Source organism: Vombatus ursinus, unplaced genomic scaffold (genome assembly GCF_900497805.2).
Source record: "Vombatus ursinus unplaced genomic scaffold, bare-nosed wombat genome assembly UNPS02014172.1, whole genome shotgun sequence".
In the NCBI taxonomy this organism is placed as follows: Eukaryota; Metazoa; Chordata; class Mammalia; order Diprotodontia; family Vombatidae; genus Vombatus; species Vombatus ursinus.
This window is the reverse complement of record NW_020953950.1, coordinates 2,368,060-2,395,993: the sequence shown is the minus strand read 5'-3', so window position 1 is coordinate 2,395,993 and position 27,934 is coordinate 2,368,060. Positions and strand designations below refer to the sequence as shown.

Here is a 27,934-nt window from a genome sequence, read left to right as displayed (position 1 = left end):
CTGTGTTCTAAGGCCTCTCCCAGCTCTGACATTCTATATTCTGAAACTCTTCCAATTCTGAATTCTGTGTTCTAAAGACCCTCCCAGCAATCACATTCTGTTTTCTACCCTTCTAGCTCTGACATTCTCTGTTCTGAAACCCTTCCAGCTCTGACATTCTCTATTCTGAAACTCTTCCAATTCTGACATTCTGTGTTCTGAGGGCCCTCCCAGCTCTGACATTCCATTCTAAGGCCCTTCCCAGCTCTGACATTCTGTGTTCTAAGGCCCCTCCCAGCTGTGACATTCTGTGTTCTAAGGGCCCTCCCAGCTCTGACATTCTCTACGCACTCTTCCAATTCTGACATTCTGTGTTCTTAAGACCCTCCCAGCAATCACATTCTATGTTCTACCCTTCTAGCTCTGACATTCTCTGTTCTGAAACCCTCCCAGCTCTGACATTCTCTATTCTGAAACTCTTCCAATTCTGACATTCTGTGTTCTAAAGACCCTCCCAGCAATCACATTCTACGTTCTACCTTTCCAGCTCTGACATTCTCTGTTCTGAAACCCTTCCAGCTCTGACATTCTGTCTTCTAAGGGCCCTCCCAGCTCTGACATTCTGTGTTCTAAGTTCTGATTATGATTATAATGGAATCCTATGGTTACTTGGAGTGTAGAGGGGGCTGGAATTGGCTGGGAAGGTTAAGTGATTTTCCCGGGTTCATGTAGGTAGTAGAGCCAGAGGCAGAGCTTGGAACAAGGAGCTTTGAATTCTGAACGTGTATGCTTTCTGGTTATGTGACCCTGGGCGAGTCACTAAACCTCTGTGGGTCTTAGTTTCCTCAACTGTAAAACAAGGGGGTGGGACTAGGTGGTCTCAAAGCCTGTGATGCTACATGGCAGAGGCAGGATTTGAACCCAGGTCTTCATGACTTCAAGGCTTGCTTTATCTACTGCACTGCCGTAACTCCTACACACACACACACACACACACTCTCTCTCTCTCTCTCTCTCTCTCTCTCTCTCTCTCTCTCTCTCTCTCTCTCTCTCTCTCTCTCTCTCTCTCTCTCTATACAGCCACATTCTCTTGTGACCGCTGGCAGGTCCTGGGCTTCAGTATGTTCTTATGTAAGAGGGTAGGCTGGCCCTAATTATCCTTTCTAGCTGATATTTCTATGACCATACGATTACCCCGCCTGTGGGAGGTCACTGTGGCCGTAGAGACACAGGTACCGCCTCTGACACACAGTGACTGTGTGACCTGGTGTTCTAGGCAGCTCTCTCAGCCTATAAGGAGCAGAGAAAGCACCGACCCCCATTGAGAGAGGAACTTTCTTTATCTGGGAGTTCTCTACGCAAATGAAATCACTGGTCCCATCCCTCTCCCCTATTCTGCCTCCTGTTGGAGAGACAACTTCTCTTGTTATTTAGCTATTCTTAGTTGAGTTGTCTGTCTCCCTCTGCACCTCGTGGAGTTTCCTGGGGTAACCACATGCCAGGCCTAGCTTTCCCCGAGCTCCTTCAATTTCTCCAAGGCCAGCATTTTGCCAGGTTGTTGTGCTCTAGGACCTTACAGTTCGAGCAGAACAGGTACAGGTGAACAATGGCCCCTGTAATAGGGTCCATCAGTGGAGAGATGATGTAATATCAGGAGGCCACATATCTCACCTGCGAGTGGGAGCAGGCTTGGGCAGCCTGAGAAGGGGCCCATTGTTTGGTTATCTTGGAGGGTTCACTCCTAAGAAGAGGCTAAGTCATTGGGCTGTATTCACATTGCTTTGGAAACCACCAGCTTTTTAGCCATGGAGGCAGGGTCACCAAGTTTGTATGCCTTGGAGGAGGACATGGTCACAATGGGACCAGCAGAGACTTTGTATATGTGGCCTCTGGGTACTGTCTTTCCCCTTCATTCTTCAAAAAACAAACAAACAAACAAAAAAACCCAAAAATGCCCTTTTTGGGTAAACATCACAATAATTTCCTAATTCCCCCTGCTATAAATGAGCATATGTGTACCCTCCCTTGGAACATAGAACAGTTAAGGGAAAGCAATCAGCAGAACTCCTGAGTATATATGTAATATTCCACACCCTTAGTCTTCCGCCTTTTTGCTGAGAAGAGGGGAATGTATGTTTCATCCTCATTTCTTCAGAACCAATGTTGTTCCTTGCTGGTAATCTGTGTTCAGCTGCTTTATACTGTAATTTTCAATTACATTATTGGAGTCCTTCCCCTTATTCTTTTACTCTCTCCAAACCCCAGATTTTGTTGCATAGCTGCTGTTGGCATGTCGAATATTACAATCAAGATCCAAAAAGACTCCGATAAACTTAAACAATAGACTGAGTCATAGGGTGAGGTTTAGAACTGGAAGGGATCTTAGAGACTGAAGGAACCTCTGCATAGATTTTAGAGACTATGGGAAACCAGACAGGAAAAAATGACGTCTTCATTTCAACGTTATTGATTTCCCTTGTACTCTTCTCTATTTTATTTTATGCATTTAAAAATACTCTTCTGAGAAGAGGTCTCTAAGTTTCCCCACACACGGGGAATGCCCAAGGGGTCCCAAAGAACAGAAAAGTTTCAGAAACCCCGTTGTGGTTGAAGAGTCTCTTTTTACAAATGAGAACACGGGACCAAAGAGAAGCGACCTTGCAGCTATTAAATAACAGATCTAGGATCTGAACCTAGGTACTCTGACTCCAAATTCAGTGTTCTTTGTTCAGATGTTTCAGTCATGTCCGACTCTTTGTGACCCCATTTGGGGTTTTCTTGGCAAAGGTACTGGAGTGGTTTGCCATTTCCTTCTCCAGCTCATTTTACAGATGAGGAAACTGAGGCAAATAGGGTGAAGTGACTTGCTCAGGGTCACACAGCTAGTAAGTTTCTGAGGCCAGATTTGAACTCAGGTCTTCCTGACTCCAAGCCTGACACTCTATCCACTGTGCCACCTACCTGCCCATGAATGTTGTCTGTACTCCACCAAAAATTGAATAGAGATCCATGTATGGTCTCACAATTGGGTTTAACAACAAGTTTAGCTTTAGGGAGTCACAGTTAGATAATAGGGTGTGAATAGAAGATCCTGGCATCTTAGTGGAGTGACAACTCACTGCAAGTCAGTGGTGTTAGGTGGAAGCTACAACAGCTATAGGCTACCTTAAGAGAAACAATGGGGCTTTTCAGAATTCAGGAGGTGGTAGACTCACTCGTCTCAGCCGTAGTCGGACCTCACCTGGAACGTGATACTCATTTGTGGGCCGGGCAGCTTGGGAGCACTGACAAGCTAGAGAGCTTCTGGAGGAGATTAATTGAAACACTAAAGATTGCTATACTCTGTCACAAAAGAATCAGACTCAGGATATTTATCCAGATGAAATCTTCAAGTATCAGAGGAGGGATTAGACTTCTGCTTAGCATTTTGTAATAACCCTACAGATACTGAAAGACAGTTACAAGTCATCGTTTAGCTTTGTTTAATCAGCATTAGCCTGGAGAAGGGAAGATTTGGGGGACACAACTGATGTCTTCAAACGCTTGAACTAGTCCGTAGGAAGAGACTAGCTTTGTTCTGGCTGGCCCCAGAGGTCAGAACTAGGAGCAGTAGGAGTAAGTAGCAGAGAGGCAAGAATTTTGTTAGATATTAGGGCAAATATTGTCACAGTCAGAGCGGTCCCATAGGAAAACAGGCTGTGTTGGGAGGCAGTGGGTTTTCCCTCACTGGAGGTGGTCACGCAGAGTCTGGAAAATGCCTTTGGGGGCTGTGGTAGAATGGATTCCTGTAGAGGTATGGGTTAGACTAGATGGAGCCAATGGAAAGAAAGGATCCTGGCTCCGGAGTCCACCAGCTAGCTATCCGACCGTGGGCAAGTTCCCTCCCCTCTCTGGGCCCCAATTTCCTCTTCTATAAAAGCTGGGGGTGGATTCAATGAGCACTAAGGCTTTTTTTTTTTTTCGTTCAGTCTCCTGGGGAGGCTACTCAGGCTTGTTTACGTTTGAGAGTTTCATTCCCTTGCTCAGAAATGGCCTGTCACTGACCAGTAGGCCCTCTAGTGGCAAGATAGGAGAATGCATTACCTAATTTGGTGCTCTCTGGAGGTTTGACACATTTTCACTGGCCCATACCCCACCTCTGCCTTTATATCTTCTTCTCCTTCCATAAAGAGCCCAGAACATATATAGAATTAAAATTAAATCACACCCCCTACAAGATTTGTACAATCCCTTTGGAGAACATTGATGTTGCAAAGCTAGAGCTGAGAATTGTTGGAGGATCTTCCCAGAATGGAAAGGGTGGAGGTTGGGAGGAGCTTAGCTGAGGGTCTGAAGGACAGACCAATAGGGTATTTAGAGGAATCAACCTCTTCCAGGCACCCTTCCCTCACACCCACAGCTTGCTATTTCAGGAACAGATCAGCAACTGTTAGTCTCAGAACGAAAACAGATGTACAAGTATTATTTTATAGAAAATAAGACTAAGGCTGTAAGGTTAAGTGACATGCCTAAGTAAAGTTGGTTGGATCAGGTGAATATTAAGGTCCCCTCCAGGTCCGTGGAAAGGATTCATTCTATGTGATATGAAAAAAATGGAAATCACTCAATTAATCAGCCTTTATTAAACACCCACTGTGTTCCGGGCACTGTGGTAGGTCTTCTGAAAAGTGATTTTGCAAAGACAAAAATGAAATGCTCTGCGGTTTGGGAGCTTTTATTCTATAGGAAGGGACCATGTATTTGGAAGGCAATGTAGTATAATGACTCTGGATTCAGATGACATAGATTGTGACTTTACCTCTCTGGGCCTCACTTTCCTCAGTCACCCAGGTTTGTAACCTCATCACCACCCTCAACTCACTGTCATTCCCTCCACATATCCAGTCAGTTGCCAAAACTTGTCTTTTCTCCCTCTCCCATATACATCCTGTCTTCTCCACTCACACAGCCACCATCCCAGTTCATCATCTCTTGCAGTAGTCTCCTAATTGGTCTCCCAGCCTCAAGTCTTTTCCTAGCCCAACCCATCTTCCATACAGCTGCCAAAGTGATTTTCCTAAAGCATCCCTTTTCTCATCACTGGCTCCCTATTGCCTCTAGGATGCAATATAAATTCTCAGTTAAGTATCTTCATAACTTCCTACCTTTCTAGTCTTTTTATACTGATTCCCTTCCATGAACTCTATGGTACAATTACACTGACCTTCTTGTCTCTCCTGTGTGAAATTCTCCATGGCACACTTCCACGTTTTTGCCTTGGTTGTTCCCCGTCCTGGGAATGCACTTCCTTTTTGTCTTTACTTCTGGTTTTCACATCTATCCCTGGTTTCCTTCAGTTCAAGTACCACCTTCTTCAAGAAGCCTTTCCTGCCATCCCCAACACTCTCCAAACTACCTTGTACTGCATTCATTTTGTCTACTTCCTGTCTGTTCTTATGTGTACATATTGTCTCTTGCATAGGAATGTAAGCTCCTTGAGGACAGGGCCTATTTCACTGGCACCTAGTAAGCTGTCAGTGCTTATTGGCTGTTGGACTAGATGAGGTTCCTTCAAAGCTCTAGTTTTGTGATTCTGTAATTCTATGTACAAATCCTATGCATATGTATAAATATATCCAAGATTTATGCAAATTAAAGATGAAGTAATTTAGGGAGGAGGCATTAGCACCCAGAAAAACAGGAAAGGGCCCATGTAGGAGATAGTATTTGAACTAAGCTTTCAAGGAATTTGGAGATTTAAAGAAACAGAGGCAAGGAGGGAGGACATTGCAGGCATAGGAGACAGCCAGTTCCAAGGCACGTGCACTGGAAAGGCCATCAAACTTGGAGTCGGGGGACCCAGGTTTAAATACTGACTCTGACCTTGGACAATTACTTTAACTTTGAAGACTGGGTTTTATCCTTTGTAAAATAGGAATAGTAATGCTTGTGCTATCTGCTTTACATCTGTATTCAGAGGACTGCATGGAGAAAAGCATTTTGTAAGCCTTTGTTCTGAGATCCCTTCCCCCCACTTCTGACAGTCTGTTTCGAAACCCCATCCAGCTTTGATGTTGTGTGTTCTAAGGCCCCCCCCAGCTCTGACATTCCATATCCCACCATCTCTTCTGGCTCTGACAATCTAAGTTCTGAGGTCCCTCCCTGCCAGCTCTAATATTCTCTCTTTTAAGGGCCTTCTGAGCTCTGACATTCTGTTCTAAGGTCTCTCCAAGCTCTGACATTCTATGCTTCAGTGACCAGGATAACCTTTCTGTAGTGCTGTGCTCCAGAGCCCCCTTGAGGTTAATTAAAGTCAATGGCAAAATCTTCAGCAAACTAAACAAACCCCCAATTAAATCCTTAAGGGGACCCAGCAGAATCCTTGGGGTCTGGCTCTGTGCCCATTAAGACTTCTCACTCAGGTTGTCTTATCTCCCTATGGAATTGTTTTCAATGACCTTATTAACTCCTTCCCCTTGAACCTGGTTAGTCCTTCCTTTCCTCCCTTCCCCCCCCCAAAAAAACCCCACTTCCCAACTTCTTGAGTCTATTTCAATGTATAACACATAAATGTCTCACTTAATTAAAAAACATTTTTAAAGATATTATAAAAAAATTATTACTATGTGCCTAGCACTGTGTAAGTGGTGGGGATAAAAATGAGAAAAAGGAAAACACTTATTATTATAGGATCCTAAGAATTAGAGGTGAAAGAGGGCTTAAAGCCCATATATTTGCATCCCTTCATTGTATAGATGGGGAAACTGAAGCCAGAAGACAAAGTGACTTGCCCGGGATCATTTGACTGGTAGGCAACAGGATAGGAACCCAGGTCCTTTGTTTGAATTCATTGATCTCTTCATTCTACCATTTAGCAGAATATCAACCCCTTGAGGGCAAGGACTTTATTTATCTTTGTATCCCTGGTGCCTAGGATATAATAAGCCCTTAATAAATATTTGATGAGGGGGCTGAGCCAAGATGGTGGAGAGAAGCCAGGAAGTTGCCTGAGCTCTCCCCAAGTTTCCCTCAGGGGAAAAAACAAAACAAAACATTAAATCAAGCCTCTAAAAGAATTTTGGGATGACAGAATCCACAAAAAGGTAGAATGAAACAGTTTTCCAGCCCAAGATAACTTAGAAGGACTTCAGGAAAAGTCTGTATCACTTGGGTAAAAGGTGAACACAGCACAGCGCAGGCAGTGTCCAGGCAAGTAAGCAGGAGGCTTTTAGACACAACGCAGATCAGCAACTGAGGTCCCATGGTTCTGGCTCAGGAGACTAGTGGCACAGCAAGCCAGCTGTGAAGCCTCTAGCTCCAGTGCAGCAGGCTAACTGCCAGCCCTGGAACCCAAGGCACAAAAGGGGTGACTAAGCTGGGCCACTTTAGCAGAGTGGTCAAGCCACCAGCCCCAGAAGCCCCAGCACAGAAAGCCAGTGACAAGGCCCTTGGCCCCCAGTGCAACAAGCTTGGAACAGTGCCCCCTTATATCCCAGGAACAGAGTTCAGCTTTAAAAAATGAGCAAAAAACAAAAAATGTCCCTGACCATGGAAAGCCATTAGGGCAACAGGGAAGATCAAAACAAACTCAGAAGAGGACAACAGTGTCAAACTGCCTACATGTGAAGTCTCAAGGAGGAATGCGAATTGATCTCAAACTCAAAAAATCCTCTTGGAAGAGCTCAAAAAAGATTTTAAAAATCAAGTAAGAGAGGTAGAAGAAAAATTGGGAAAAGAAATGAGAAGTTATGCAAGAGAATTATGAAAAGAGTCAACAATTTGGAAAAGGGAGCACAAAAGTTGACCAAAGCAAACAATTCTTTAAAAAATAGAAGTGGCCAAATGCGAAAAAAATCCACCAAAGAAAAAAAAACTCCTTTAAAAGTGAAATTGGCCAAATGGAAAAGGAAGAACAAAAGCTAACTGAAGAAAATAATTTCTTAAAAATTAAAATTGGGCAAATAGAAGCTAATGATTCTCTGAGACATCAAGAAGTAGTCAAACAAAATCAAAAGAATGAAAAAATAGAAGAAAATGTAAAATACCTCATTGATAAAACAACTGACCTGGAAAATAGATCCAGGAGAGATAATTTAAAAATTATTGGACTACCTGAAAACCATGATAAAAAAAAAAAAGAGCCTGGACAGCATCTTTCAAGAAATTGTCAAGGAAAACTGCCTTGATAGCCTAGAACCAGAAGGTAAAATAATCATTGAAAGAATCCACCAATCACCTCCTGAAAGACATCCCAAAATGAAAATTCCAAGGAATATTGTAGCCAGATTTCAAAACTATCAGGTCAAGGAGAAAATACTGCAAGCACCCAGAAAAAACAATTCAAATATCAAGGAGCCACAGTCAGGATTACACAGGGCTAAGCAGCTTCTACATTAAAGGATCAGAGGGTTTGGAATATGATATTCTGGAAGGCAAAAGAGCTTGGATTACAACCAAGAATCAAGTACCCAGCAAAATTGAGCATAATCTTTCATGAGAAAAGATGAATATTCAATGAAACAGAGGACTTTCAAACTTTACTGATGAAATGACCAGAGCTGAACAGAAAATTCAATCTTCAAATACAAGACTCAAGAGAAGCATGAAAAGGTAAACAGGAAAAAAATAAAAACACAGTAGTCAATAAGGTCAAACTGTTTACATCCCTACATGGGAAGATGATACTTGTAATTCTTAACTGTATCTCTATTAGGGCAGTTAGAGGGAGTGTACTTAGACAGAGGATGTGGGTATAAGTTGACTTTGATGTGATCAAAAAAATTAAGGGGTGAAAAAAAGTATTGTACTGGGAGAAGAGAAAAGGGGGAGGCAGAATGGGGTAAATTATATCACATGAAGAAGTATAAAAGACCTGTTCCAGTAGAGTGAAAGAAGGGAGGCAGTGAGCATTGTTTAAACTTGCTGTTATTGGATTTGGCTCAAAGAGGGAATAACATACACATTTATTTGGGTAGAGAGATCTATCTTACCCTATAGGGAAGTAGGAAAGGAAAGGGAAAAGAAAAGGGAGGAGGACTGAGAGCAGGGAGGGCAGATTGGGGTAGGTGGTGCAAAAGAAAAAGGTGGTGAAGCAAAACACTAGTGAGGAGGGTCAAGGTGAAAGAAGAGAGAAAAGTATAAAAAAAGGGAATAGGATGAAGTGAAATACACAGTAATCATAACTGTGAATGTGAATGGAATGAATTCTCCCATAAAATGAAAGCAAATAGCAAAGTGGATTAAAAATCAGAATCCTACATTATGTTGTTAAAAAAAAAAGCAACACACATTTGAAGCAGAGAGATACACACAGAGTAAAGGTACAAGTCTGGGACAGAATATATTATGCTTCAGCTGAAGTAAAAAAAAAAAAAAAGCAGGGGCAGTCCTGATCTTGGATAAAGCAAAAGCAAAAATAGTTATAATTAAAAGAGATAAGGAAGGAAATTACATCTTGCTAAAAGGTACCATAGACAATGATGTAATATCAATACTAAACATATGTGCACCAAGTGGTGTAGCATCCAAATTCCTAGTGGATAAGTTAAGTGAGTTACAGAAAGAAATAGACAGCAAAACTATATTAGTGGGGGACCTCAACCTCCCTCTCTCAGAACTAGATAAATCTAACCACAAAATAAACAAGAAAGAAGGAGGTGAACAGAATTTTAGAAAAGTTAGAGATGATAGATCTCTGAAGAAAATTGAATGGGGATAGAAAGGAATATATCTTTTCTTCAATGGTATATGGCACCCACAAAAAATGACCATGTATTAGGACATAAAACTTCACAATCAAATGCAGAAAAGCAGAAATATTAAATGCATCCTCTTCAGATCATGATGCAATAAAAATTACATGTAATAAAGGGCCATGGAAAGCTAGGTTAAAAATTAATTGGAAATTATATAATCTAATCCTAAAGAATGAGTGGGTCAAACAATAAATCATAGAAACAATAATTTCATCAAAGAGAATGACAATGAGACCAAAATTTATAGGACACAACCAAAGCAGTACTTAAGGGAAATTTTATATCTCTAAATGCTTACATGAATAAAATAGAGAAAGAGCCGATTAATGAATTGGGCATGTAATTTAAAAAGCTAGAAAAAGAACAAATTAAAAATCCCCAATACCAAATTAGAAATTCTGAAAATCAAAGGAGAGATTAATAAAATTGAAAGTAAGAAAGCTGTTGAACTAATAAATAAAACTAAGAGCTGGTTTGTGAAAAAAAATCAACAAAATAAATAAATCTTTGGTTAATTGGATTAAAAAAAAAAGAAGAAAACCAAATTACCAGTATCAAAAATGGAAAGGGTACATTCACCACTAATGAAGAGGAAATTATAACAATAATTAGGAGCTATTTTGCCCAACTGTATGCCAATAAATCTGACAATCTAAATGAAATGGATGAATATTTACAAAAATATAAATTGCCCAGATTAATAGAAGATGAAATAAAATAGTTGAATAACTCCATTTTAGAAAAAGAAAATTAGAACCATCAATGAACTCCATAAGAAAAAAAAATCTCCAGGGCTAGATGGATTTACAAGTGAATCCTACCAAACATTTAAAGAACAATGAATTCTAGTACTGTATAAACTATTTGGAAAAATAGGTGAAGGAATTCTACCAAGTTTCTTTTATGACACAAATATGGTGCTGATACCTAAACCAGGAAGAACTGAAACAGAGAAAGAAAATTATAGACCAATTTCCTTAATGAATATTGATGTAAAAATTTTTAATAAAATATTAGCAAAATTACAGCAATTTATGACCAAGTAGGATTTATACCAGGAATATTGGGCTGGTTCAATAGTGGGGAAAACTATTAGCATAATTAACCATACCAGTAGCAAAACCAACAGAAATCATATGATATCTCAATAGATACAGGAAAAGCTTTTGACAAAATACAGCACCCATTTCTATTAAAAACACTAGTGAGTATAGGAATAAATGGAGCTTTCCTTTATATGATAAGTAGTATCTATCCAAACCCATCAGCAAGCATTATCTATAATGGGGATAAGCTAAATGGTCAAAGGATATGAACAGACAGTTTTCAGAAGAAGTTAAAGCTATCTATAGTTGTATGAAAAAATGGTCTATAGTTGTATGAAAAAATGGTCTAAATCACTATTGATTAGAGAAATGCAAATTAAAACAACTCTGAGATACCACCTCACAGCTATCAGATTGGCTAATATGACAGAAAAGGAAAATGATAAATGTTGGAGAAGATGTGGGGAAATTGGGACATCAATGCATTATTGGTAGAATTGTGAAGTGATCCAACGATTCTGGAGAGCAATTTGGAACCATGTCCAAAGGACAATCAAATTGTGCATACCCTTTGATTCAACAATACCACTGCTAGGTCTGTTTGTCAAAGAGATCATAAAAAAGGGAAAAGGACCTTTATGTACAAAAAAATATTTATAGCAGCTCTTTTTCTGGTGGCAAAGAATTGGAAATTGAGAGAATGCTCACCAATTGGGGAATGACTGGACAAATTGTGGTATATGAATGTAATAGGATACTATTGTGCTATCAGAAATGATAAGTAGGCAGGTTTCAGAAAAACCTGGAAAGACTTATGTGAACTGATGCTGAGTGAAATGAGCAGAATGAGGAGAACACAGTACACAGTAACAGCAATATTGTGTGATGATCAACTATGATTGACTTAGCTTTTCTCAGCAATACAATGATCCAAGACAATTCCAAGGCTTGTGATGGAAAATGTTATCCACATCCAGAGAAAGAACTATGGAGTCTGAATACAGATAGAAGCATACTATTTTCTCTCTTTTCTGTGACTTTCCTTTTGTTCTGTTTCTTTTACAACACAACTAGCGTGCAGACATGTTTACATGATTGCACATGTATAACTATATCAGATTGCTTGCCATCTTGGGGAGGGGGAATGGGAGGGAAGGTGGGAGAAAAAATTTGAAACTCAAAATCTTATTAAAAATAAATGTTGTAAACTATACGTGTAATTGGAAAAAAATAAAATGCTGGTTAGCAATAAACAAACACGTGGTGAAATGTACTTTGCATTTTTGGGAAATGATAATGTCAAGAAGAGTGTAAGACTGAGAGGTAAGAAAGCTAGGTTCTATTACTAATCCCTCCACTAACATTCAGCATGATTTTGGATTGGTTGGATTAGATGGTCCCTAAGGTTTCTTCTAGTCCTTCAGTTTGGTTTCTCTGCTTCAATTATGTCCCCACTGTGCTCCATTTTATACCAGAGTCAACGAAGTGATCTGCCCAAAGCTCAGGTCGGACCCACACCCCCTACTTGTTATATTTCAGGGGCTCCCTTTTAGTTCTAGGATCAAACATAAACTCTTTTGGTATATGAAGCACTTCACCACCTGACTCTTCCCACCTTTCCTAACTTCTTCTACTTTATTCCCCTCCATGCACTGTGTGATTCTGCCATACTGTCCTGCTCTCTGACCCTGCTGCATACTGCTCCATTTTCCATGTCCATGCCTTTGCATTTGCTCTCTCCCATGCTGGTGATGAGCTTCCTCCCCGGTTCTGCCTCTTAGAATCGCTGGCTTTCTTCCAAACTCAGCTCAGAGGCCATCTTCTCCTCTTTGGATGTCTTTGAGCAGAGAATGAGTGACCACTTGTTGGCTGTGTTGCAGAAGGGAATTCTTTTTCAAGAACTGGTTGGGTGGGATGGCTTCTGAGGGCCCTTCTCTGCAATTTGGCAATTCTCTGCATTAGTCCAGCTTTCTCATTTCTTCTAGGAGAGGAAACTGGGACCCAGAGGGGCTTGTCTTGAGTTCACAAAAGCAGCAGGAAGCAGGACAGCCTTTCAAACCCATATCTTTTTATTCAGGCTCTTGTGCTCTTCCCATTACCCTTTGCTTCCTTGCTCTCCTTACAATGGTAGGGCACATAGCCTCTGGCTAAATGAGGCGTCACAGTGCATTAATTATTCCCCATTTCAGCATTTCACAATTGTTATCATTTTCCAAGTAGCCTGAAATCAGCTCATCTCCCTCAGCTGATGGAGCATGATGTTCCACTCCCCAGCCCAGCCAGTAATTGGACTTGCTGTATTTCTTTTGTCTTGGATGCATCTCTCACTTTCTCTGTCACCCTTCCCATACATGCCTAGGACAGTGTGTCCTGCCTGCTCAATGAGGGGTGTGTCGGGCTGATGCAATAATTCTCCTCCAGCTGGCAGGTCAGGACAATCTGCAAAGGTCCCCTCACAGGTTCCTCCTCTTCCTTCATTAGCACTTTAGGCATCAGAGAATTAGAGGAGAGGGATAGTTTTCCCACTCATTCCCCCCCCCCCACTTTTTTGCCCCTAGTGCTTAGCATGAGCCAAGACTCAAAGTAGCTGTGTGTGTTTCTCTATACCAGTTCCCTATTCTAATGGAATTCCAGGTTCATTTTCCATCCCTATCCTATTCCCAGCTCTTATATTTGGTTTTCTAAGGTTCTTCTAACCCTTGATAGTCTGTAAACCCATATTCTGATAACTTAAATTTGTAGGGACAGATAGTGATAGATTAATGTATTACTCCATTCAGGCAACATTTGTATTTTGAGAAGCCTTCTACTGTTCTGTAGAGGGAGAAAGAGGGATAAGCCTTGTCATGCTTGGCCTTAGAAGACAGATCTAGAAGTAGTGACTGGAAGTTACACAGAGCCAGGTTTGAGATCCATATAAGGGAAAACTTTCTCACAACTAGAGCTATCCGAAAGTGGGATGGGCTTCCCCTAGGAAGTAGTGAGCTCCCCATTCTTGGAGGTCTTCAGACAGAGGCTGGCTGACATGTTAGGGATATCATAGAAGAGATTCCTCTTCATTTATCAGTAGGACTTGATGGCCTCCCAACGGACATTTTGCACTAAAATCAAACCCAAAAGAATGGCTGTAATGCTGGGAATTTGAGGTACCAGTTTAATGCAACAAATATTTATATAGCGCCTTTTCTATACTGAGCACAGTACTAGGTACCCGAATGAAATACCGAGTTTAAATAAGACACGTGAACCCTTCCTCCATGAAATGTTTAAATAAATGTTTAAAGTTTAATAGGAGGATAGGACATAGATAACTATAGGGTAGAGTTTCAGGTTAAATGCATGAGAGAGTTGCGGAACGTAATGCTACAGGGAAGGAGGTGTACAGTTCAGAGGGATAAGGTCATCGTTGGCAGCAAGGAGCAGGACCTCATGGAAGAAGTGGCATTGATGTTGGATTTTTGATGTTGGTTAGGAATTAAACAGGTGTAAAAAAGGAGAGAATGGGCACTAAAGATAGGGAGCTGTGTGAGAAAAAGCATGGAGGCAGGACAGCAGGGGGAAAGAAGGTAGTTTAATTTCACTGGAGCGTAGATTACAAGGCAGGGTGTAAAAGTACGTGTGCCAGTTTGTGGAGGGTCTTCAATGCCAGGTAAAAAAGTTTAAATTTTCTCAGGGGTTAGTTTTTGTGGTTCAGTTGTTTTTAGTGTCTGACTCTTCGTGACCCCATTTGGGGTTTTCTTGGCAGAGATGTTGGAACAGTTTGCTATTTCCTTCCCCAGCTCATTTTACAGATGAGAAAACTGAGGCAAACAGGGTTAAGTGACTTGCCTAGGGTCACACAACCAGTAAGTATATGAGGTTAGATTTGAACTGAGGAAGATGAGTCTTCCTGACTCCAGGCCTGGTGCTTTATGTACTTTGGCGTCTCCTAGCTACTCCAGGGGTTATTATGAAGCCACTAACATTTTTTTAAGCAGAAGAGGAACTATCTGTGATCTATGCATCGATAAGATTAGCCTGGCATCAATATTAAGGACAGATGCCTGTGCCTTCCCCTGGAGATGAGTTTTATCTACTCTGTACGTATCTTATGGGAGTTTAGTTATTATTCACGTTATCTCCTCTGCTAGTATGTAAAATCCTGGAGTAGTTGAAACAGTGACAACCCTGGAAAACCAAACAACTTTAAAAGACCTAAAAGCCCTAATTAATTCAATGACCAACCATGGTTCCAGAGGACCTCTGATGAAGTAGATCATCTCCCTCCTCATCTTCCCTCTCGGGCCAGAAGGAGACAGAGACAGAAGTTTCAAAGTGGCCAATGTGCAAATTTGTTTTGCTTGACTATGCATATTTGTTATAAGAATTTTTTCTTTTTCTTTTTTTCCAGTAGTGGTAATGGTGGTATGTGTATAAAAAATTTATACATACATACATATATATATATATATACACACATTATATGTGTGTGTATATATATATATACACAACATATATGTGTGTCTAAGTATATGTGTGTATGTATATAGGATAAGGGAAGCAGAGAAAATGACGTGACTGGAAAAAAGACTGCTGTTAAATTGTGGAGAGGCAATGATGGGGCAAATTTGGGGCCAGGCAACTTTCTGTAGCCTCCTAATCTTTATTAAGTAGGTAGCCACCTCTTTTGCATACACACACACATATTTATATGTGTGTGTATGTGTATGTATGTGCATATACATATACACATATGTGTCTCACTCAATTACAAGTGGTCTGATAACCCTCTAATGAGAAGTGAGGCAGTGAAGCCCCAAATCAAAGATTGACTGGAGTGCGTGGCTGTGCTCAAAGGACATATGAGGGACTGGAGCAGGTGTATGCCCCCAAGAAGATCCCGGGGATGCTTGAGAGAGGAAGCTATATACAAATATATATATGTATTTATATATATATATATATAGAGAGAGAGAGAGAGAGAAGGATTTAGATGTAGATGTGTATGTATATATATGTACGTATATGTATATATACATACATATATATATATATACACACATAGGCATTTCAGGGTAGGGAAACATGTCTATAAATTCATGGGTTAAGGTACATTGCTGGAAGGTCAAGTGCCTCTCTTATACTTCTCTAAGGGAAGTATGGAAAAGGGGAAAGGGCATAGTCACATCTAAATGAGTTTGAGTTCCAGCTCTGTCCTTTCCCAGATGTGAGAGGCAGACTGAGGTAATAGAACGATCACTGGACCAAAGAGTGGGAACAGGTGTTAGGGAGGGGGGTAGCAGGTGGTGAGACTGAGGCACAAAGAGATCATGACTTACCCAGGGTCACTCAGCAAGCGATAGAGTCAGTACCTGAAGCTGTCTTCTGATGCTGAATCCAGTGCTCTTCCCACCACACTGTGATGCCTGAAAAGTTGAGCATCATGATGAAGGTTTTGAAAATTAAATTTGATTTTCTAATTGACCTGCTCTGTCTCTTCAGAGCAATGTCCATGCCATCCCTGATTCATCCTCAGTGAACAGTGGCATCTAATTGATTGTATATATGTCTACCCTTTGTTCTGTTCCCCCAACTCTTCACTTTGACTTTTCTGTCAAGTTAAAGTGAACGAATTCTGAAGAGCTGTCATGTGGAAATGGAATTAGGCTTGTTCACCTTGTCCCCAGCGGATTCCATGTAATGAAAAACTTCCTCTTGGATTCAGAATTTCAAACCTGGAAGACTCTGCCTTGAGAGGTCATGAGTTTCTCATCTCTGGAGATCTGTAAGTGAAAGTTGGATGACTATGTCATGGGGATCCTGGCAAGAAGCATCCTGACTTAGATACGGTCAGAACTCTGAGGTCCCTTCCAACTGAGGTCTTCTTATCCTAAAAGAGCTCCTATTAAAAAGCTCCTGTTGAACCTTTGTCACTTATCCCCGCTCCCTCTTTCAGTTTTACTGATGTCTTTTTGCCTTTATGTCATATTAATTTCCAAACATGCTATTTCCATCCCTGCCCCCATCCAGTGAACCACTTCCCCCAGTAAACCCTCCCTTGTTACAAAGATTAAAAATAGAAAAAATTTCAGCCAATCAACTCAACCACCTTGTCTGATGGCATGCACAACATTTCACACCCAGAGTCCCCCCTCTCTTAAAAAAAGGGGGGAGGTGCTTTCTCTTCTTTCTTCCCTGGGTCCAAACTTGGTCATTGTAAGTACATACTGTGTTCAATTTCTTCCTTCCTTCCTTCCTTCCTTCCTTCCTTCCTTCCTTCCTTCCTTCCTTCCTTCCTTCCTTCCTTCCTTCCTTCCTTCCTTCCTTCCTTCCTTCTCTTCCTCCTTCTTTCTTTCCTTTTGTCCCCTCCTCTCTCCATTTACACTTTTGGAGACATTACAGATATTATTTTCCCAGTTCTGATTACTTCACATTGTATTAATACATAGGGTCATGAGGGGACCCCACTACGTCTTAGACATCTTCACTTTAGTTAGGAAATATTTCCTTACTTGACAATTACTGTACTTGCCTCTTTGTAAGATCCACTTCTTCTCCCCACCCCTAGTTTTACCCTCTGAGGCTAAGCTGAATGATCAGAACAAGGTAAACACCTCTTCCTTGTCTTAGCCCTTCAAACCCTTGAAGAGAGTGACCATGTTCTCTCCTAGGCTTTCCATTTGAATTTTTTATTTGTAGGTTAGTTAATGGCCAGAGGAGACTGAATTGCCTCCATATCAACAGTAGAGATCTTAGGAGCTTAGCCTGTCCGTGGCATCTGGTCTTTTTCTCCCATGGACTGTGCCTGTAGGTGCTTTTAGCTTCCCGACTATACCTTTCTTGGAGGGCTGAGAAGCAAGGGTACCATCTTGTGGGACACAGCTGTGTTGGCCTTTCTGAAAAAATATTCCTTTGGGGGTGTAATGGGAACATCCGACTAGGGTTTTGGGTCAGTATTCTGATGGATTTTTCAATTTGGGTGCCTTAGGAGAACTGGAGGGAAAGTTAGGTCTTATATGAACTACATCCCTATGCTTATCTGAGAAACTTCCTGAGTGAGGGAAAACATACCCTAATGTACATTTAGACTGAGTTAGGGGGCAATAAACATTTATTAAATGTTTTGTATGTGCCAGGCACTGTGCTAAGTTGTGGGCATACTAAGAAGGGCAAAAACAGGTTACCTGCTGTGAAGGAGTTTAGATTCTAGTGGGGGAGAGAACACAGAAAAAATAATGTATATACAAGATATGTACTGTATAAATAGAAGGTCATCTCAGAAGGAAAGGGAGATTATAGCTGAGTTGTGAAGGAAACCAGGAGTCAGAGGTGAGAAGAGAGAGCATTCCAGGCATGAGCATCATTAGGTAAGAGATGGAGAAAAAGGCATAGTGTCTAGGACTATATAGAGGTGATAGTTCCTATGTAGAGGTGATAGGGTTTTAAGAGGCAGAGTTGAGGAGTGGGTGAGGAATCATGGGTGCAGAATCACGGACTGTTGTGTAAGCATCACCCAGCTAAGTCATGCTTCATCCATGGTGCCAGTTATCACTGGCATATTGATCCAGGTGCCCCAAAGTGCTGGTACTGAGGATCCCCATCTCACTTCATAATATTCACGCTTCTCATGGAATTGAGGTGGCAGGCAGCTCAGCATGCCTGCTGCGGGGTTCAGACTCAGTGCTGAGAGCATGGATAAGGCTTTCCACTTCCATATTGGGATCTAACTTGAGTCTCACTCAAGCCAAATGCAGTTTGCCCTAGGCCGACCTTGACTCTAACTAGTAGCAGATCTTGAGTGTTGCTCAGATTTATAAAGACATAGTTCAGAAAAACTCAGGGAACACTGTGTTCTGGATGCTGTTTAAGACTGATGTTCTCTTTGGAGAGCTGGTTTATGTTGAGCCCTTACCAGCCCACAGCTGTATGTCCTGTATTGGGATGGAATGCGGATTTTAAACTCAGCTTCCTGCCACCCACAGGGTTTGCCCCAGGCATGATGGTAAAGCAAGGATGCCTTCCCCCTTCTGACCCCCAGGCCCCAGCCCACCCTTCCCAGGAACCCATGCTCCACACCTTCTTTCATAAATTACCAGATCTCAAAGTTGAAAGGGCCTCCCCTGTCCCCACTCATTCTTTTACTTTTATGTTTTGCGATGCTGGGCACTTCACTACCCACAGCTTCTTGTGTAGAACTCCCAGAGCACAGACAGAATGGCACTTGGTGTTAGGGTAGAAGCTGGACAAAGGAAAGGGGGTTAATCATAGTATTAATAATAATAGCTAGCATTTAAATAGCACTTTAAGGTTTGCAAAGTGATTTACAAGTATTATTTCGCCTGATCCTCAAAACAACCCTGGGAGGTAGGTGTGTTGTTATTCCCATTTTACAGATGAGGAAACTGAGACACAAAGCACTTAAGTGACTTCTAGGGTCACTCAACTAGTAAGCAAGACCAGATTTGAATTCAAGTTAGTCTGACTACTGTCCTACTTCAGAGAGTAATGTATTTTCCAGGAAGCCCCTAGAGATCTGGGCCAGAGTATCTAGAAAATTTCTTAGATTTGGTAGGAACTATCAGTGTTAGGAAGCTCAGAGTACCAGGCTGGCCCCAAATTTGGTGTGTGTGTTATGTACGTGAATATGATCCTAGATTGTCAGACTGGGCTAGTGGAATATAAGCTGGCTGAGCTATAACTAGGGTGGGGTTGCCAGTGCTTTGTTTCAGGGCACTAAAATTTAGCAGGTTGTCACTAGCAGTTATACTCATTTAGCAGCATGGAAACAGCTGAGCTTAGTACCTGGTTAGTCAGAATAGGGATAGAGAAAGGGGACCTGTGATTTCATTGGTTTAGAGAGCTCTGGGCTGAGGGAACTCGGCAATTAGAGGCAGCTAGGTGGCACCATAGTGCATAGAGTGCCAGACCTGGAAATGGGAAGACCCAAGTTCAAATCTGGCCTAAGACACTTCCTGATGTTGAGCAAGTTACTTACCTTTTCTCTGCCTCAGGTTCTCTAACTACAAAATGGGGATGATAATAGCACCTACCTCCCAGGGTTGTTGTGAGGATCAAATGAAATAATATTTGTAAAAGGGCACAGTGACCTCTGTGTGTGTGTGTGTGTGTGTGTAGATATGTGTGTGTGTATATATACACGCACGCATATACATATACATGCATGCACACATATATACATATATACACATGCATATGCACACATGTACATATATATTATAGATAATATATGCATGTCTGTATGTGTGTATATATGTGTGCATATGTATGTGTATACATGTGTGTTTGTATATACACATATACACATGTGATATATAGTAGGTGCTTAATAAATGCTTATTTCTTTCTACCAATTCACATTGGCACCTTCTGTGCCATTTATAGACTTGGAGAGTTGCCTGTCTAACCTGAGAAGTTAAGAGACTTGTCCAGGGTCACTTAGCCAGCATGTTTCAGAGGCAAGGCTTGAGCTCAAGTTGTCCTGGCCCCAAGGATGGCTCTCTCCACTCCACTCCACTGCTTCTCAAGATAAGTTAGATAAAATAAAAAGCTACCGGATGGTCAGTCTTCTCCCTCTTGCCTCCCTAAGCATATCCTGTGCCCAGACATCTCCATCCCTCCCTTCATAACTGCATTTGTCTTACAAAGTGGATGGCTTTGGGGGGATGTTTCCTATCATTTGCCCTGGGCATCTTTTGTCAAACTTGTCGTGGGCTGCCCTGTTGCTCTCGTGACCACTTTGGGCTGTGGGCGAGATCCTAGTGATATCTGTTGCCCCCCAAAGATGAGCCCAGCTGAAGGAGGACAAGCTCGTGCCGGGGCAGTGCCGAGTTCCAAGGTTCCTGCCCCCCGTGTGGGTGCAGGTCTGCTCTTGGAGGCTGGTGGGGCCCTGGGACTCCAAGTGCTGGTGAGATGCCCACAATCCCCCTCTGTAAGCAAGTGAGCTGTTGTGTTTCTCCCTCCCTCTCCATACAGTTACAGTCTCCGCTTGACCTCTCGATGCCCTCTCTCAGCTACGCCTCTCACCAGGCAGTGTAAGAAGGCCCAGGCCCAGGCCCAAGCCCAAGCCCCAGGAGCCCACCTTCAAGGAGCGTTCCTAAAGGAATAAATGTCTCTTTGCCGGGAAACAGGTACAGGGCTCGATGGGGGCAGAATCACATTTTATTTTGTGTCATTGATGCATTTGTTTTTGCATTCCAGTCATTTCCCAGTTCAGAAGGCAGCACATGGATGGAGTGCCGACCTTGAAACCAGGAAGACCTGGGTTCAAATCCTGCCTCTGACCCGTATTGGCTCTGTGATCCTGGGCAAATCCCCTTACTCGCTCTGTGCTCTCAGCGACTCACTAAGAGTGGGAGAAAGTGTGCTGATGTGCCCTGCTAGAGATAGCTCCCTTTCTGGGGGGCTCCTTGTGCCAGTGAATTCATGGGTCCCATCCTTGTACCTCTCCTCTTTCCCGGTGGTTTCCCAGTCTCTGCCATGGAACCCTTCCTTGAAGCCCCTTGACTCCGCTTGAAAGAACAAACTGTGTTCTGTATCCATTACCTCCCCACCCCCAGTCTCTTGCAGTCTTTCCCAGTTCATCACCAGTTAGCTTTGTTGGAGTCATTGTGACGATACTGGTTTTCAGAGTCTGCTGACTTTGCTCACTGTCATTTTATCACATCTTCCCATGGGCCCCTGAATTCCTCATATTCATCATTTCCTGTGGCACAGTAGTTAAATTTCATCCATTCTGAGTGGTTGCTAGGGGGAGGGGAGGGATGGAGCTGTGAATCTTGTAGGGACTTCTGTGGGGAGAATTGGATCTAGGAATACCCGGGGACCTAAAACGAAAAACCCAGCAGCCTGACACGCAGAAAATCTTTGAGTACAGCCAGAGATAGGGATTCAATCCATTCAGCAAGCATATATTAAATGCCCACTGTTTGTGGGCACTTTACCAGGTGCTAGTGAGGTGTGGTTGTTCAGGGAGAACTGGCACCTCTGGTGTGAGGGCTGCCGAGCACTTTGCAGGGCTGCTCACCCACCTGTGGTATCCACCTAGCATTCCTCTCTCACCTGTGGCTCCTAGCGGCGGCCATACCCTGGTAAACCTTCACAGCAGATGGGCCAAACCAGGTTTGGGGTAATGGTCCACAAACCCTTTGGTTGGGATGTCTACCCCAAGCACGTGAAGACGTCCTCTGGTGATGAGGGCAGTTTTGTTCCAATGGCAGTGAAGGTGGCTGAAGCAGGCTCTGTGGAGTACTCAGAGCTTGGTCAGACATCAGAGACGCCAAGGTCATCTACTGCATCCCGGGCCATCACCAGTCGTCCTGACTTTTGTCCTGCCACTGGACTTTGAAGACTCTGGAAGAGAGAGTGAGGCTGAGGACTTTGTGCAGCTCTGCCTCACTTAAATCCAGTTTGCACAGGAGTCAAGACATCACCCCATGAGGTCATTGGTCCTCTTCGAAAATGAAGGACAGAAAACAACTAGGTGCTAGTTACAATAATGATGAGCATATATATATAGTGCTTTAAGAATTGCAAAGTGCTTTATCATCTTATTTGATCCTCGTAATAGTCCTGGCAGGTAGTTGCTATTGTGAACCCCATTTTACAGTTGAGGAAACCGAGGCAGACAGGTTATATGACTTGCCCAGGGTCACACAGTTACTAAGTGTCTGAGGCCGGATTTGAATTCCCATCTTCCTGACCCTATCCATTGAAGCAGCTAGCTGCCAAGGAATCGGCAAACAAAAATAAACCTTTCCCTGCCCTTGAGGAGTTTACATTCTATAAGGAAAAACAACATGTAAGCCAATAAGTAAATAAGCAATATGTGTAAAGTAATTTCACTGGGGTGGAGAGCACTGACACCTGGGAAGACAAGGAAGGGCCTTTTCTAGAAGGTGGAACTTGAGCTGAGCCTCAAAGGGTGTTAGATGTTGAGTGCTCCAAAAGGGCTTGTGTGATTGGAAGAGAGGCAGAATCGCTCTGGTGTGAGAGCCCACTCTAGGCAAACGAATCCTAACCCAGTTGTGCCTTTTTGCTCCTCCACAGCTCCTGAGATGACATCTGCATGAGCAAGGCCCACGGGGCCCCAAGGCTGCCATGCATGACGCGCTATTCCTGTCCTTTGGTCCTGAGAGAGAGAGAGAGAGAGAAAAAGACGAGTCTCTGTGTGTGAATTTCTGTCTTCAGAAAGGAGACCTGAGCCCAAAGGGGACATGATAGTCACTTACTCCACTGGGTCCCTTCGAGGGTGATATTGGAATGTCTCCTTTCCCGGGTGGGCTGAAGGGGAAAGACATCATGACCCCATGACGTGTTCTATGGCAGAAGGTCATGGCCAGGTTTGGGTCTCTCTTTCTATGCAATTTTTTTCCAAGAGTCCCCGACCCTGTCTTTGCATCTAAAGTCATCCATTGCCATTACCTGGACGGGCTTCAATCTTATGGCCAGCTTCCGTCCCATCCAAGGGGATCTTCAGGAGAAGGTTCCTGGATTGATGCTTCCCACCCTCCATCCCCCCAGTCCCAGCTTCTCTTTCTCCAAGTTCTGCAGAAATCCACAGCGGGCAGAGATGCTTAAGGAGTCTTGGTGAAATTCTCCTGGTGACCTGAGGCTCCCCCCACCCCTTGGGAGGGGAGAGGAGGAAGAAAGCCTTCTTGCCTAAAAAAATAGGATTTGTTGGGTCTTCATTCAGTCCCTTCTGACTGGGTGGGTAAGACCCCTCTAGATTTCAAACTCCCATCAGTGCCTGTGTTGTTGAATCTGGGTAGAGGAGTCCTCCAGGCCTGGGTGAATCTTGGAAGGAAGCTGGTCCTTCCCTTCAGGCCTGGCTTCTCCAGGGAAGGCAGAGAAGGTGGGCTGGGATGCTTTCACCTCTGCTGCTGTCCCCCACTCTGATGCTGTCATGGGCATCTGGAGTGCTTAGGCTCTCAGTTTCAAGTACCATATGAACTTGAAAAAAAAAAAGATTTAGAAGTACAGAAAAAAGGGAGAAATTTCAAAGTCAGGAACAGCCTGATGGGGTAGGGGTGGAAGTGGGAGATCCCTCCACACCTAGGAAAAATAGATGAACTAAGATCAACTAATTTTGAATCGGTCCAATGAAGTTCCCGGGCATTGTGCCTTTGAAGGCAGGCCATGTGGAAAGACTCTCTTGGGACCATTTTGGTGCCGTTAAATATTCTTGGCTTGATATATCAAACCCAAAGTTGAAGGACATTTATCAAAGTACAAGAATCTTGACATGACGTGATTGGGGGGCGTTGGGTTTTCTTTTGTTTTGTTTTGTTTTATGTTTTCTTTTTCCTTCTGGGCTACCATGGTTTAATCTCCCAACTCTGTAAATATGTATGAAGATGATTTTAAGAGCATGTATTTATGTCCCTGACTGTAAATGCTCCATTTTTAAAGTTTTATAACTCGTGTTATTTAATTAATCAACAGCTGCAGTAAAGTGATGGAGATGGGTCCATGAGAAGGGTCTCATGGAGATAAATCCTCATGTGGGCAGGAAAAAAAAATCGGAATCACAGTTTAATGTCAGAATTTGTACATTTCCCACCCAATGGAAAAGTTTTCTAAGTGGTTAATAAAATGGAAGCCTCACTCTCCTCCCCAAATTAATCCTCTAGCATGGAAATTGTGGGTTTTTCTTATCCTCATGGTAAAATTTTGTCCCAATCGTTCAAATTCACAAAACTTTCCCTGTTCCCTCCTCCAATTCCCAAGGTATTTCTGTTTCCTGGGAAAGAGTTCTGTGGCTGAAAGCCCATGAGTCTCTCCTTCTACCCTGTGATAATGAATATTGTTGGGGGTAGGGATTGCTAAGTGAGGGGAAATCATTCTTTGCATGTCAAATTTTACTGGTCATCTTTGAGCACTCTCCTCATGTGATTCCCAATCTGAGTGTCCCAATAACGAAAAAGAGAAAAAATGAAAAAAAAAACTGATTTTTTTTTAAAGTGGTGTTTCCTGGTCAGTGCTGGTCTTCTGAATGTTGAGTGAGATTGCTGAAGACTCTGTTGTTTGTCTGCCATGTGAAGAAAATGAACAATAAAAACAAACGAAACTGAAATGCACCTGGGGGGGAAGCCCTTGTGGAAAAGAGTCCTTTTCTCTTGGCCTCGGCTTCTCGCAGTAGGAATTCTGGACTTGGGTGGGAGGTTAGGCTAGCTGGCCCCTGGAAGGCAGCTTCCGACTCCAAGAGGGGAAGAGAGAAGGTCTTGGGGCTGAGCCGTTGCCTTCATCTCCCTTTTGCTCTTCAACATCCAAAGCTTGCTTCTTCTTGCTCTATTTCCCTCTCCCCTCTTGCTCACTAGTGCTCTCTCCGTGGCTCTCTCTCTCCCCTTCCCTCCCCCCTCTCTCTTTCTCCTCTCTCTTCCTTTCTCTTCTCCTTTCTCTCTCTGACTGTCTCTGTTTGTCTCTCTCTGTCTTTTCTCCTCCCCTCCCCCGTCAGAAGTCACATCTTCCTATACATTCTCAGAATTACAGGGCCATCCAGGGAACCACCAAGCCTGTCTGGGGGAGAAGGCCACACCTGTAAGGTAGGGTTGGGAAATGGACAGAAGTGGTGGATGTGCGGGATTGATATGGGAAATTCAAGGAGACATTCATGGAAAGGGGGGGGCATTGTGAGGGAAGGCTGGGAAAGCAGCATTGGTAGGTGATGTTGGAGACATCTGCTGATGGGTATTTGAGAAGCATTCATTGATGGGAGGTTGGGAAGGAAGAGGAAGGCAATGGAGGCATTGACAGGGAGGGTGGTGAGTAGATGTTGATGAGAGGTTGAAAAGGGGGCATTGCCAGGGAAATTTAAGGGAATCATGAATAGGAAATGAGGACGTTGGCTGAGGAAGGAGGCATCAACAGGTTGGTTGGACAAAGCTTTTGATAGGGGGTGAGGAGCAGACATTAATGGGAGATTGAGAGGGGCGTTGACAGGAAATTGAGTCACTGGTGGGAAGTTGGGGCATTAACAGGCAGGTTAGGGTAGTTCTCAATGGAGGATGTAAAGGGGAAAATTAGGAATGGAACATTGATGCGGGGGTTGGGGAGGGGTCCGGAATTGGCTTAATGGTAGGTTGTAAGAGAAGAGGGCAAGATAGCAAAGGATCTTGCTACTTCACTGAGAGCTAGCCAACGGCAGGAAGGAAAGTCCAAATTTCTCTGTTTCCCCACTAATCACTTCCGTATTTTAAATGGGTAAAAATGTGTCGTCTTCTATCCCCATCCACTCTGCCTTCCCCCCAAAATTCATTAAGAAATATACAAATTTTGCTTCAGAACAGAGAGAACAGAGACGAAAGGGAAAGGCCAAAGTGGTAGAACGGCGAGTTCTTTTCTCTAGGTACGCCCCGCCTAAAGAAATACCTGAGAGGAGAGGGCAGGGAAGGGCTTGAGAGACATTCTGAGACTGCTTGGCTCCTCCTTTGGCTGAGCTAAGGGCTTCAGTTCAACCAGAAACTCTGAGCCAGAGAGGTTTGTTTTTTCCTTTTCTTTTCCCTCCCCTTGACATTCAGTTCTGCTGATGAGTCCAAAGCCCCATGAGTTAGAAGCGAGAGGGAAAACCTGCTTGTGAGGAGACAGCTGGAGAGCCTGTCTGGGGTGGGGGAGGTCTGGCAAACAGTGGCCCTCCCCAGGCTGCCAGCCTCTCGGGGTCCTCCCAAAGATGCGCTGTCTCCGTCCCCAAAAAGTAAAGGACACTCATCTGTTTTCAGGCACTGTCCGTGCCGTGCTAATGAACTCCAGAAACCAACCCTGACTCCTTGTCCCCGGGGGAAGGGAGAGTTGAAGGGGGCAAAGGATCCCATGCAGAGGAACTGGCAAGTGAGAAATGCAGTCATTACCGCAAATCACATGACAGGCTCTTGTCACTTAAAGTTAACTGGCTCAGATTTCCTTTTGACAATGGCTACGAAGGACACTAGCTCACTTTGTCTCTCTTCAAGACATATAAATGTTTGTATAGTCCATATATGTATGTGTATATATGAGTGTATAGAAATATATTTTTATATATTTATACATTATATATCTATAATTTTATATGAAAGAGAGAGAGAGAGAACTTGGTTCATGACAACCTGTGAGGGAGATAATGTATGTGCCGTTGTGTCCAGTTCACTGATGCGGAGACTGAGGCTCCAGAATTACATAGAGAGTAATTAGAGCTTGGGGTTGAACCCAGGTCTTCTGACTCTTGATCTGGTGATAGAGCTAGTTCAGGCTTCTCACAGAATCTCAGAAGCCATCTAGTCCGGTCGATACCTGAAAACCAATCTCCTTTGATAGCTAATACTTCCATAGCACTCTCAGGTTTCCAAGTGTTTTACTTTATGCTATCTCCAACAACCCTCTGAGTTAGGTGCTGCTATTATCGTGATTTTACAGATGAGGAAACTGAGATTGAGAGATTAAGTGACTTGCTTAGGGTCACACACCTATAGTAAGTATCTGAGGCAGGATTCAAACTCAGATCTAACTGACTCCAAATCCAAACCCTAACAACCTCCAGAAAAATACCCGATGAATGGGCCTCCAACCTTTGTATGAAGGATAGAAAGAAGTAAACAAACATTTATTATGTGCCTATTTTGTGCCAGGCACTGTGCTAAGCACTTTACAAATAGTATCTTCTTTGATCCTCACAAAAACTCTGGGAAGTAAGTGCTATTATGACTCTCATTTTACAGTTGAAGAAACTGAGGCAGACAGAGGTTAAGTGACTTGCCCAGGGTCACACAGCTAGTAAATCCCTGAAGGCAGATTTGAACTCGGGTCATCCTGTCTCCAGGTCTGGCATTCTATCCACTTCAATAACTGACCTAAGACCACCAGGGAAAGGGAACTGCGTTAGCACAGTTCTGGGCACATAGTAGGTACTTAATAAGTGCCAGTTAACCATCTTCAGTTGCAGTCTTTTATTTCAGTTTCTCAAAGTAGTAGGAAGTGTTTCCTGACATCAAGCCTAGATTTCATCCCTCCTCTCCACCTTTCCCCAGGCTTCTCTAAGCTAATCACCCCAGTTGCTTTTTCAAAAGTAGATCTTCATAAATTGTGTTACAGTAGAAAGAGCACTGGGGACCTGGGTTCAAATCCTGTCTCTGATGCTTACAACTTGTGGGATCTTGGGCAAGTTAACCTCTGTCTGTCTCAGTTTCCTTATTTGAAAAGTGAAGG

At 43.0% G+C, this 27,934-nt stretch overlaps 1 protein-coding gene across 1 annotated transcript in view; it reads left to right on the top strand.

Annotated features, from left to right (window-relative positions):
- The window catches only part of PRDM2 (PR/SET domain 2), a 195,575-nt gene extending 171,196 nt beyond the window's left edge, over positions 1 to 24,379 (top strand). The window contains exons 9-10 of the mRNA XM_027859786.1: positions 20,732 to 20,886; positions 22,805 to 24,379. Of these exons, the coding sequence (XP_027715587.1) occupies positions 20,732 to 20,864 (133 nt within the window). The 3' untranslated portion in view covers positions 20,865 to 20,886; positions 22,805 to 24,379. The remainder of the gene's footprint in view (positions 1 to 20,731; positions 20,887 to 22,804) is intronic.
- Positions 24,380 to 27,934: the final 3,555 nt, after the last annotated feature.